Below are 13,022 nucleotides of genomic sequence, written 5' to 3'. Positions count from 1 at the left end.
ACCATGGAAACAGCCATAGAAACCATGCTGGGACTTCCCTGACCACACGCACCTCCAAACACGGTGATTCCTATTGAATTTTTGCTTTATTTTACTGCAGCACTGGGGGCTAATCTAAGGTCACGTGCACACCAGGCGAGCACCCTCCCACTGAGCTGCAGCCTTAATTTTTTGTTTTGTTTTTCATTTTTGAGGCAGGATCTTGCGAGATTTCTTTTTCAGACATGCTATATAACATTGGCTGGACTTGAACTTACGATCCACCAAATAGCTGGGAGTATAGGAATAAGCCCCCATGTCTGGAAGAAAGGCAACGATTTTTTTTATAAAGACCCCAGGAGTATAAGGAGGTCAACATGAAACTCAGGGGAGTCTCTTCTCTGCCCAACTGCCCAGCCCCAAAGGCTGGAGAGCTACAGCAGTGTGTCTTGAAACATCTGGGACAGGGAAGGGAACATCTGGGCCAGGGAACACAGATAAGGTTCAGAAAGATTTGGGTCACTAAAGATACAAAATGACAAGTTTGGAAAGGCAACTGGTATGAAAATAGGAAATGGTAATAAAAATCATCATCATAATAACAATAATAATAATGTCTCTATAAATTATTCAGCTTTCTCCAAAAGAAAAAAAAATGTTAGATCCACCTGCTTAATGATTATCCTGGTATTTCTGGAATGTGTTGCCCTCTTTGCCAGGGATGGCCTGGAACTCTCCTTAGCGGATACAAGAGGGAAAGGAACTCCTCCTTGTGATTACTATTCATTGGTGAGTACTATCATGACTGCTATACTGTGAGTCCTTTGATCACTGAGGAAGCCTTGACAAGCACACAGCAGACCCAAGCCAGTCTCTGAGATCAGAGCCCCAGACCTCAGGGCACTGAAAGAGAAGAAAGGGAGGAAGAAATAATGGAAAGAACAGAAAAGTGAAAGCTGGAAAGAAAAGAGAGGGAGAAAGGGAGGGATGGAGGGAGGGAGGGAAGAAGGAAGGAAGGAAAGGAGGAAGGGAGGGAGGGAGGGAGGAAGGAAGGAAGGAAGGAAGGAAGAGAGGGAGGGAGGAAAGGAGGAAGGAAAGAAGGGAGGTAGAGAGGAAGGGAGGAAAGAAAGAGAGGGAGGGAGGAAGGGAGGAAAGAAAGAAGGGAGGTAGGGAGGAAGGAAGGAAGGAAGGAAGGAAGGAAGGAAGGAAGGAAGGAAGGAAGGAAGGAAGGAACCAAGACAAGCTAGGCAGCACACGCCTTTAATCCCAGCACTCCCCTCAGGAGGCGGAGGCAGGCAAATCTCAGAATCTGAAGCCAGCCTGGTCTACAGAGTGAGTTCAAGGATAGCCAGGGCTACACAGAGAAACCCTGTCTTGAAAAAACAAAACAAAATGGTGGGAGCTGGAGAGGCAGCTCAGTAGTGGCGCTTATGATCCAGGTACAGTTCCCAATACCCATATGGTGGCTCCTAAGTGGCTGCAATTCCGGTTCCAGGGTATCTGACACCCTCTTCTAGCCTCTGTGGGCATCATATACACACAGTACACATATATGCATGCAGGCAAAGCCACTCATATTCATAAACTTTTTTAACTTAACAAAAGAGTGCTCTTGACCAGTTCCCAGGATCCATGACAGACAGCTCACAACTGTCTTTAATTCTAGCCCTAGGGGATGCAACTCCTTCTTGTGGCTTCAGTCAGCACCTGTACTCACACACACTCAAGTGCGTGCACACGCTAATAAAATAAAATTATTAAAGAACAAGGAAGAGAGAGAGAATGGGACAAAGTCTGACAGGTAGGAACGGTTTACATAAAATTCTAAGAACCCACATTGTCAAAGAGAATAGGGTCCTGGAAATGAGAACCCCATAATAGGTCACACCTCTTGGGTGTGACCCATGTAGTCCTCTACCTCCCACCCAATCCTAGGAACCTACGGCTTGGACTCATGTGGGTTGGGATTGGGCACCGGGTCTGTAAGCCGCAGCTCGAACTCCGCACAGCGCAGATGTGCCTCACGGTAGTGCTGGATGAGGGCGTAGATGCTGTTGAAGGTGAGGTTGTCAGTTAGGTAGTACTTCATGACCCCATTCTCCATGGTAGACCGGATCCGGCAGTGCTGCACCCGGCCAGACCGCCTGTTGGAGTAGAGACAGGGATGTCCATCAGAGCCAGGCAAGACAGCAGCCTGACCACACCACACACACACACACCCCGCCCACCAGCCTCGGAGGGAGGGGCATTACCAGAAGGAGAGTGTGTAGTCGTTGGGGAAGGTCTCGCTCTCCCGCACCAGGAAGGTGCCGTCCTTGGCCCCGGTCTCCGCACAGTACTCTTGCAGTAGCTTCTCCGCACTGGTCCTCCTCTCAACCTTCTTATGGAACCATTTCTCCCCAAAATGCAGCTCCGTGGGGGGAGTGTCCTGAACCATAGCAACCGAAAGGGCTTATTACAGCTCCCTCTGCCCTCTCCTGATAACTCATTGACGGCCATTTCCAGGAGTCCTAAGGGTTCAGGAGTCCCCAGTACCAGAAGCCTGAACTAATCCTGGGCTATACTTAAGAAAAAGCCAAAAGATTGGCAACAGCCAGAGGTAACATGCAGTGCAGGGCATGGGGTGGGATCATCACACCTCCCACCCACACCCTCCAGGGATTGCTGGCCCTGGACAAAGGCCAGTCAGACCCCATAGAAAGCAGGAAAGAGCCTCCGAATCTTACTAGTCAAGCCCTAGGGCCAGCTAGCCAATCAGGAAGAGCTAGTTAAGCTTTGCTAGCCAAAGCAATGTCACCTTAGAGCCAAGGCTGCCAGCCCAGATATGAGAAACCACACACTAAGTCTCCAGGTGGGGATTCTCCAAGGACAAGACCAGAAGGCAAGGGCAGGCAGGTCTCCACCTACCTGGACCAGCTCCTCCTCCACAGTCTGTTCAATGTCATCACTGAAGGACAGCTTGGCGTCAGCAATGGCACAGTAGTGGCGCGTCCATTTCTAGAGAGCCAGGCTGGCATTAGTCTCCCCCAAAGTCTCAGCCCTATTGACTCTGAAAACCTATGGGACATCACCCCAGCATTCACTGGGGCTGCCCGGTGCTGGTTTTCATATTTATAATGATTTTTTTTTTACAAGATCTGCTCTTAAAACATCTACTTCTGGATTCTTGGTATTGTTCAGGACTATTTAAGTGGGTGCATCTGGGAGCAGATGAGAGCGGATACGGATTTTCTGCTGCATTGACAGTCTGCAGTAGATCAGATCATGCAACCTCACGAGTAGGTTTTCCTCATTCATGCGGCATTTTCCTCAGTACTTGAAGACCCCAGGGCCATGTGCATGTTAGGCAAGAGCTCTGCCACTGAGCTACATCCCCAACCTGTCACCTGCTTTGTAAGCCTTTCTGGGTCTTTTGAGCCAATTGATCTAACATTGTTTCTTTTTTCTTTCTTTCTTTTTTTTTTTTTTTTTTTTTTTTTTTTTTTTTTTTTTTTTTTTGGTTTCTCGAGACAGGGTTTCTCCATGTAGTCCTGGCTCTCCTAGAACTCATTCTGTAGACCAGGCTGGCCTCGAACTCAGAAATCTGCCTCCCTCTGCCTCCCAAGTGCTGAGATTACTAACATTGTTTCTATTTCACTAATTTATTTTAAGTTATTATATAGAATAATGGGTTTTGCCAGGTGTGTGGTGCACACATTTAATCCCAGCACTCCAGAGATAGAGGAAGGTGGATTTCCATGAGTTCAGTGCCAGCCAGTGCTACATAGTGAGACCCTGTCTCAAAAAAAAAAAAATCTTAATGGATTTCATTATGGCATTTTCATATATAAATATATATATACATATATATGTGTATATATATATATATATATATATATATATATATATATTATTGCATGACTGGATTCATCCCCCCGTCACCTTTCATGATTCTTCCTCCCTGTGCTTCTCCCATTCCCAAAGAATAATTCTCTTCAACTTTTATACCACTTATATATATGACATGCATACAAATTTAAATGTTTATAATTGTATGCATTTATATGTAACAAAACATCATATATATATTCATATTTGAAAAGGTATGTGTGTTTATGTGTGTGCATGCGTTCACATGAGTACAGTGTCCATGGAGACCACAAGGGGCATCAGACACCACCACCCCCCCACCCCATCCCACCCCCGAAGCTGGAACTATAGATGGTTGTGAGCCCACCCATGTAGATGCTGGGCACCAAACTCAATTACCCTAGAAGAGCAGCAAATGCAGTTAGCCTCTCAGACATCTCTCCAGCCCCCAAGAGAGTTAAGTATCACTAAAAATACAGAGTCCACATGTGAGATAACACGCCAATATTCTTATTTGTCCTTTAACATCCAATCTCCACATGTAAATGCTACACATTTCATTCTTAGAGGCTTAATCAGACTCCACTGTGTATGTATGACATTTTGTTGAGATTTACTTAAATTTTCCCCATTTTGTATTTATAGAGTACTAGAACAGACAGACCTTTGGACAACTCAAGTGAATAGGAGTGTCAGGAGGTATGGGAGAATCATTAAAGCTCAAAAGACTTTATTCCAACACAAATAAGAAGAAGAAGAAGGAGGAGGAGGAGGAGGAGGAGGAGGAGGAGGAGGAAGAGGAAGAGGAGGAGAAGGAGATTATGGTCAGGATTACCTAGGGTGGGCCCAATCCCAGATTGGAAGGCCACAGCAAGTTGCCTGCTAATAAATGTTGCTAATACAGCAGCAAGTTGACTGCTAATATATGTGGCCAGAAAAGAACATTTGTGAATGCTATATAGCTTAATCCAAAGCCTGTTCCTTTAAGGACTATGCATTGCAGGGTTGCTTGTCACCTGACAGGGCTTTGGGAATGGCCCATACTGTGAAGGGGTTAATCCATTCATTAATAAATTCATGTTGGGAGCTGGCCTGGCTGAAGGAGATGAGGCTGACCTCTTATCTCTTATCTCCTCTGAGCCACTTGGCTTGTTCACACACACAGTTCCCTGTCAGGATGCTCTGCCTCACTGTGAACTAACACAGAAGCAACAGAGCCGAGAGGCCACAGACTGAGCCCTCCAGAAGGGCTCATCTGACACAGTGGACAAGGGGTGACACAGAAAGAAGATCCACAAGGAGCTGATGGTGTCATGGCACTGTGGATGCTCGGGTTGTTGCAGTTATAGCAGATGCTCCTATTCAGGAAAGGTTTCTTCAAGGTCAAGGTGGGGCAAGAGGTAAGGTGTCCTTAGCTGTGGTGCATCATGGGAGAGTTATGAATCTAGGGTCTATGACATTGGTCTGTGTGTGTGTGTACTTAGTATACTGAATATGAAATAATTTGAAAACATCTATAATGCTGTAAAAAGACAAGTCCCATGGCTCCAAATGGGACAAAGGCAGAGACAGTGCCAGACTTTTCGGTGGAAGCCTAGGACAGCTGAGAGTCAGCACCCACAGCTCTGTGAGGGCAGAAGGGACCCAGACCCACCTGGTCAATGGAGTCCCACATGTACAGCTCTCCCTGGGTCTTGTGCTCATCTTTCTTGTCATCCACATTGACATCGACATCACCCCGGGGGCCCAGCTTCTTATGCTGAAGGAGAGAAAATTCACATAGCCCTCCTCGCTCGAGACCCAAGTTCAGAGTCTTTGAAGCAACAAGAATTCATCCACCATCAGCCACCCAGCATGCACTGCTTTCTCCACCTCTGTCTTTCCACGCTTGTCATGCTCTATAATCTCAGCTCTGTGCTTGGAGACCTCTCCTCCCTCAGAGGCCTCCTCCTTGCCTCTCAGTCTTTAGCCTGTTCCTGCCTCCATTCCAGCTGGAGACCTGCTTCTGTTTCCTTATTCTCTAAGAGGTTGCACTTTTGCAGGAGGTGGGGACTGAGCGAAAAGGAAGAAACGTTACTGTCGCTTATAGGTTAATAAGCTGTATTCTTTCCCCATCCAATCTCCCGGGTCCCTTCCTTTGTACTAAATTCTAACTCTCACTTCTTGGGGATCTGTGGAAATCCCACTGAAAGTTCCTGCCCTGTAGCTAGAGTAGTAGAACATCAGAATCCTCAGTCCCCAAAGCCCCAAATAGCTTTGGGGACCAAAGTCCAAAGCTCCTATAACATCCTACCTCGTATGAGAAATATAAACTTGCACGCACTTTATTTCACCATTCATCTGGTCTTTTTATCCTAACAACACAAGTATGCAAATGTTGATGTTCCCAAAGACTGATAAAAACCATGTGTCACCTCCATAGAACAAGAACCTCCACCAGCCCCAGGATCCCACCATCACTTAAACCCTGTTAAGCAGCTATCCACATCCCCCATAGTCTGAGAGACCCCAAGGGCAGGAATGGGGCCTGGGCCACTGGAACCCCAACCCTTACACAAGACCAACTCACAGACCCATGAATGAACAACTATAGTTTCCATTAGGATGACTAGGACAGAGTCTCCAGCCCAAGCTGGCTGGAACGCAGCATCTTCCTAAGTTAGAATTGGTAGTACGAGCTAATCATTCTACACACACTCGCCTAGAACTGTTCCTACCAAGGTAACTATGTAACTAGATTCTATAGTATCCCCATTACCAGAGGGGTACAGAGGCACCCAGAGGTTTAAGGATCAAGATTTTACCTAGATCAATGGTAAGGAAGATGGGACCTGGAGTCTGGCACCAGCCCTCTGACATGTACCCTTAATGATGGCAATCCTGGGTAGACAGCAGCCCCACACACATACCTACCTTGATAATGATCTTCTCACGAAGCTGACTGGGCGAGGGCAACTGGTCAGCACTGGCCTCCGTGGGCTTGGTCAACAGCAGGTCTCCTAACACTTCCTTGAACACTTTGGCCATGTGACGCTGCTGCTCCACACTGCAGTGTTCCTCAATAGACAAGATCACAGGGAAGCTGCGGGCGGCACAGGACAGAGTCAGCAGGGAGGCAGGATGCAGGAACCTTCCATAATTGCCTCTACTGATCAGAAGACACCCATTTCTCAGGCACTGAGCTGTAGGTCAGTAATTGGAATCCCTGAAGCATGATCCCAAATGAGCCCCGTCTCCTTATAGATCCATTGTAGCGCACTCAGCACACCTCATGTCATTTACTCTCATGACCCTTCGAGGGTCCATAAAACCATCACCATGGCTGTTAAGATGAAGGTAACCTGGCAAAGAAGCACAGAGGCTGACCAAGCACAGAGCTGGACTATAACAAGAATCTTGGTGTCCTTTTTTTTTTTTTTTTTTTTTTTTTTTTTTTTTTTTTTTTGAGACAGGGTTTCTCTGTATAGCCCTGGCTGTCCTGGAGCTCACTCTGTAGACCAGGCTGGCCTCGAACTCAGAAATCCACCTGCCTCTGCCTCCCAAGTGCTAGGATTAAAGGCATGCGCCACCACCGCCCTGCTGAATCTTGATGTCTTTAAAAAACATAGGAATGTTATTGGAGTATGTTTTTGTTTCCATCCCAAGTGTGGGATATTGGGCTGCTTCAGATTGTCCACAGCAGATAACTATGATTTATCTCATGCTAAGCCAGGGGGAGTGATTCTGCCAGCTGGAGATAGTGTATGTTTGGAATTCTGAGGGTTCTTGAGAGGTTATTTAAAAAAGGCAAGAATCTGGGAGAAGGGCTAGAGAGATGGCTCAGCAGTTAAGAGCACCAACTGCTCTTCCAGAAGTCATGAGTTCAAATCCCAGCAACCACATGGTGGCTCACAACCATCCATAATGAGATCTGATGTCCTTTTCTGGGGTGTCTGATGACAGCTAGAGTGTACTTACATATAACAAATAAATAATTCTTTAAAATAAAAAAAAAAAGAACCTGAGAGAAGCAGAGGCTGAAGTGGGTTGCTGTTTCAGTTTGTCAATGGTCGTGAGCAAAGACGTAAGAAAAAGAAATTGGATATTCTGCCCACAAAGACTAGACTTGCCCCAAGGGAACTCAACACAGCTAATCAGCAGGAAATAGTCTAACAAAATCAGCACCCCCTCCCCCTCTAACCTCTTTTCTCTCCTACCTGGGGTTTGGGGGTTGGAAGGGTTTGGAGTGGAGAAGGAAGGTAGGAAGAAGAACCCAGTAAAGTAGCCAGAAGTCTGCTCACTCTGGACTCAGACTGAAGGAAGGCATCTAGAACTCATGGGTTCTAATCCAAAGAGACGGCAGAGCAGTAAAGAGGTCATCATACTGCTCCTTCAGAGGACCTCAGTCCAGTTCCCAGCACCAACCTCAGGCAGCTCACACACAGCCCACCTGTAACTCCAGCTGCAGGAGAGCCAATGCCTCTGGCCTACACTAGCACCTGCACTCGTGTGCACACAAACACACAAACACATATACCTAATTAAAATAATAAACATAATTGTTTAAGGGCCTTAAGAACACAAGGGCCATTTGACAGTAACTCGCCAAACGGAGCCCAAGCTCCCCAGGATTTGGGAGAAGTGGGCAGTGTGTATATGCATGTGTGTATATGTGTATCTGTGCTTGTCTGTCTGTGGGTCCACTCCTAGCAGCTTTCTCCTTACAGGCCCACCTCCAGGAAATCAGTCACTGACCTGGAGGTAACAAAGGCATGGTCCCGGATGGCCTGAACAACATCATCAAACTTGATCTTGGTGGTCCGTGTCCAGCCGTGATAGATTATGGGTTTCCCGTCAGGCCCATCCCAGCAGTCCACTGAGGAGAAAACACAGGTCGTCAGCATTAGCCACCATCAAGCACAGCCACCAAGAGTGAACAGGTATACAAGACACATGTTGGTCTGAGGCCACGAGGTTAGGCCCTGGTACCCACACCAGCTCTGTTCCCAAGATGGACCAGGGTTCACCCACACATCCATGGTCATATCTACAGGCTTGCAGAACACAACACACTCCCCAAGAAACTCCTTCTAGTGAGCTGTTCATCATAAAATATTCAAAACGGGTTTTATTTTCTTGTGTCAGCTATTCGAGGCTTCCCTCTTTTGCCAGTAGAAGCAGACAGATTTTTAAAGGTTCAGTAAATTATGCAAATGGAAGGAAGACTGTGGGGGATGGTAACAATCTTGAAGCTACCACAGCTGGTGACTTCTGACTTCATTTTCTCACAGCTTCTCTCCAGAGGGAAAAGCATAAGCCCAGGAAGCCCATGAACAACTGCAGCTAAACTCTGGCACAGAATGAGCAGGTTTGAAACATTCGAGGTGCCATTGATGGTCTGAGCCATTTCCTCAGCCACATATATAGCTATGGCTTAGAAAAGTATCACCCAGCTGGGCAGTGGTGGCTCACGCCTTTAATCCCAGCACTTGGGAGGCAGAGGCAGGTGGATTTCTGAGTTCGAGGCCAGCCTGGTCTACAGAGTGAGTTCCACGACAGCCAGGACTACATAGAAAAACCCTGCCTTGAAACCCGCCACCCCCCCCCCAAAAAAAAAGGAAAAAGAAAAAGAAAAAGAAAAGTGTCACCCAGCTTGGTTCCTGGAGTAGCATCATTAAGGCTGTGACTTTGAAAGAGACTGTGGTACCTCAGGTTCTTCCTTATCCTCTCCCAGTTTCTACCTTATGGTGGAAGCGTTTGCTCCACCACATTTGGGCCATGATCTGCCATCAAAGGCCCAAAGCAATGCTCCTTACCCAAGATACAGAATAATATACCTGCCATGAAAAGCTCATCACCTCAGTTGTCTTACAGTGACAGGATGCTAACTAATAAGAACTTTGGTGATAGAATGAGGCTGGGAAGGAAAGAGCCAAAGATGAGCTGGGGAGGTAGTTCAAGGGATAAAGTATTTACTGTGTAAGCATGAGGGCCAGAGTTCAATTCCCAGAATCCATGTAGAGGCTGTGCAAGTGGAGACAAGGAATATGTGAGGCAAGCTGACTAGCTAGACTAGAGCTACAAGTTCACTGAGAGACCCTTTTATTAAAAATAAAGAGTGATTGAGGAAAACAACTATTGTCAACCTCTGGTGTTATGCACATGGTAATATACACACATGTGAACACATTTACTCATGTGTGCATGTACACACACATGTATGCATGCACACGTGCACACAAAAGAGCCAAAGAGGTGGGGAGAAAAGGCAGACAAAAGCAAGGCTTTGCCACCTGGCTGGCAACCGAGTGTCCCTGACTGTTCCTTTCATGCTTGCTCTCAAGGCCTCACCTACAGACATGTGGCTCTTGGGTGTGTCCTGCTAACTGGTATATGTCTGTGTTCCTCTTAGCAGAAAGTGACTCTTACTACTGGCCCCCTGATTCCCACTGTATCAAGACTCTTTCTAGGTGCACCAACCTATTGCCCAGCCAGATGTCACTTTTGCTTGGGGACAGTTATCTTCTAGGAAAAAAAAATCCTCAATCACCTGAACTTCCTAGAGTTGCTCTGCATGGGGACTTCTCAGCCTGTCTCCCTCCCCATTTCCCACCAAAACTGAAGTCTTACACACACATACACACGTAAAATAAAATAAAAGCAACAAGCAAACACTGAACGCCATAGCTTTGACTATAGTGTTGTCTTGGCCAAGACAGAAAACTCACACTCAATACAGCGGCAACCAGCACGCAGACAGCGGATATATGCTTCCGTGGAGGACTCACTACGCAGCTGGTCCCCGGTGAGGTACCTGAGGGACAGATTGAGCTAAGTCAGAGAGGCAGTCCTGTACACAGTTCATGCTTGGAGACCATCTGAGCCCAACATCTTCTGATCTAGAAACACCCAGGCTAAGGTCTGGGCTACACACATGCCATCCTGAAGCCTTGGGTTCAGAACCACCAATAAGCTGTGCACGATAGCAATCTAAACAATCTGAATGCAATGAAGGCAGTGTGGTCCTTTTGGAGAGCTGGGCTGAGAGTGTCAGGAGCTAAGAGGAAGCAGAGAAGAGCATGTGCCAATGACCCCCTGGAGCTGCCCACTGGGCTCTGGGTATCAGCAGAAATAGGCCCGTGCTTCATCACTGAGGTCTGAGGCCAGCATAGGCAGGCTCAGCAAGTCCTGGTAGAATTTACAGTTCCATGAACCTAGTCGGCAAAACTACCATAAAATACATTTGTTTTTGTTTTTGTTTTTGTCTTTAAGCATGCTGTAGTCATGTTTCTAGATGTGGCTTACTTCACTCAACATAATGATTTATGGCTCCATCCAGTTTCTTGCAAATGTCACAACTTCTCATTTCCTCCACAGCTTCGCAAAGTTCTATCATGATATATGTGTAACATATATATGCATTACACAGGAATTACATTTTCTTTATCATTCCTCTGTGAGAACATTTATTGATTAGGTTATTGAAGAGAGCTTTTGATGTTGAAGACAAATTACTTTTGCCTTGCCTTCTCTCCATACCACCTTCCCACTCAGGACATTCCTCAGCTGTCTCTAGGTTTGGAAAACCCACTGTCCTAAGATATGAACTCGAGACACACCACCCACCCATCCCCCTGGGAAAGATGTCACCTTCCCAAATACCTAGAGCATGGCATACAGGGGGCCTTGCTCATACCCATTTGGAAGCGCACATTTTGCAGCCTAGAAGCCAAACCCTTATCCTGAAAGACTGACTGACACTGAGGCTGGGAGGCAGCAGCCCTGCTCACTCCCTTGCTCCACCCTACTCGTTTGAGATCAGCATAATTACCCAAAGAAGTGGATGAGTGCATGTCACTTTCTGGGGGAAGTGTCCGGAGGCTCCCTGCGACTCTCTGTGATTTACAAGCTTCTGTCTAGGCTGGCCCACGAGCCTGCTGCTACCCCTCTCAGATTCTTCACTCCAGCCTTAAAAATGCCTCCCAGCTGTTCCCACCCTGGGGCCTTAGCACATGCTCCTCTTAGCATGAAACTCTTCTTCTCACCCTGGCCCTGTTCAGCCACCAGCTGATGCCCAGGGCTGACATTTCACTGGAAGCCTTCCTCTCTAAACACCAGATCATGAGACCAAGATTCTCTCCTTCATTGAGGAATCCGCACTCCTCATAGGCAGAGAGCTTGGCCCGTGTCAGATGTTCCACAAACACCAGCTCACTGGCTGAGTGAACATTTTAATGGTGTGGCGGCCAAATCATAGAACACTGGCTCTGCGAACTTGCTTAAAAGGCCATAGACAAGCCGGGCAGTGGTGGCTCATGCCTTTAATCCCAGCACTTGGGAGGCAGAGGCAGGTGGATTTCTAAGTTCGAAGCCAGCCTGGTCTACAGAGTGAGTGAGTTCCAGGACAGCCAGGGCTACACAGAGAAACCCTGTCTCGAAAAAACAAAACAAACAAACAAACAGAAAACCCAAAAGGCCATAGATGGTACATAACCATCCCAATACTGGCTGGAAAGAGAGCTGTGTTCCCCGACCCCTTCTCCCAACCCTCCCCACCCCTTCACCACCAGCTCTGCCCAAGCCAGCCTGGGCTCAACCCAGAAACTCACGTGTTGTGGGAAGAAGAGATCCAGTAATGAGACAAGGGATTGTTCATGTCTTGCATGTCCACTGCATCGTACTTCTCGTCCCAGATGCTGTTCTCCCGTGAGAACAGGTACGTGAGAAACTGAAAGAGACAACCGACATGGAGTCACTGTAGCACACGAGAGGCACGGAGTCTACTTGTTCCTAGCTGGCACCCACACAGCCGGGCGGCTCTGACCTGTAAAACCTACAGATGGTCACCAGACATCCGGAGGTTTCAGTACAAACGGCTCAGATTGCAGCCATTTTGTGATGGTTTGTATATGCTTGGCCCAGGGACTGGCATTATTGGGAGGTATGGCCCTGTTGGAGTGGGTGTGGCCTCGTTGGAGTAGGTGTGGCCTCATCAGAGTGGGTGTGGTCTTGTTGAAGTGGGTGTGTCACTGTGGGTATGGGCTTAAGACCCTCATCCTAGGGATGCCTGGAAGTCAGTTTTCCACTAGCAGCCTTTAGATCAAGATGTAAAACTCTCAGCTCTGCCTGGACCATGCCTGCCTAGATGCTGCCATATTCCCACCTGGATGATAATGGACTAAATCTCTGAACCTGTAAACCAGCCCCAATGTTGT

At 47.3% G+C, this 13,022-nt stretch overlaps 1 protein-coding gene across 3 annotated transcripts in view; it reads right to left on the bottom strand.

The window, feature by feature from the left end:
- Plcg2 (phospholipase C gamma 2) overlaps window positions 1–13,022 on the bottom strand; it is a 149,931-nt gene that overhangs the window by 53,648 nt on the left and 83,261 nt on the right. For all 3 annotated transcript variants that reach the window (XM_031341530.1, XM_031341531.1, XM_031341532.1), the window contains 8 exons: window positions 12,417–12,535; window positions 10,536–10,621; window positions 8,563–8,683; window positions 6,742–6,910; window positions 5,483–5,587; window positions 2,887–2,976; window positions 2,232–2,407; window positions 1,923–2,123 (listed from right to left, as the gene is read on the bottom strand). In XM_031341530.1, coding sequence (XP_031197390.1) covers window positions 1,923–2,123; window positions 2,232–2,407; window positions 2,887–2,976; window positions 5,483–5,587; window positions 6,742–6,910; window positions 8,563–8,683; window positions 10,536–10,621; window positions 12,417–12,535 — 1,067 coding nt within the window. The remainder of the gene's footprint in view (window positions 1–1,922; window positions 2,124–2,231; window positions 2,408–2,886; window positions 2,977–5,482; window positions 5,588–6,741; window positions 6,911–8,562; window positions 8,684–10,535; window positions 10,622–12,416; window positions 12,536–13,022) is intronic.

The sequence above is a fragment of the Mastomys coucha genome, unplaced genomic scaffold, assembly GCF_008632895.1.
Source record: "Mastomys coucha isolate ucsf_1 unplaced genomic scaffold, UCSF_Mcou_1 pScaffold22, whole genome shotgun sequence".
Taxonomy (NCBI): domain Eukaryota; kingdom Metazoa; phylum Chordata; class Mammalia; order Rodentia; family Muridae; genus Mastomys; species Mastomys coucha.
This window is presented reverse-complemented; position numbering and strand designations above follow the sequence as displayed.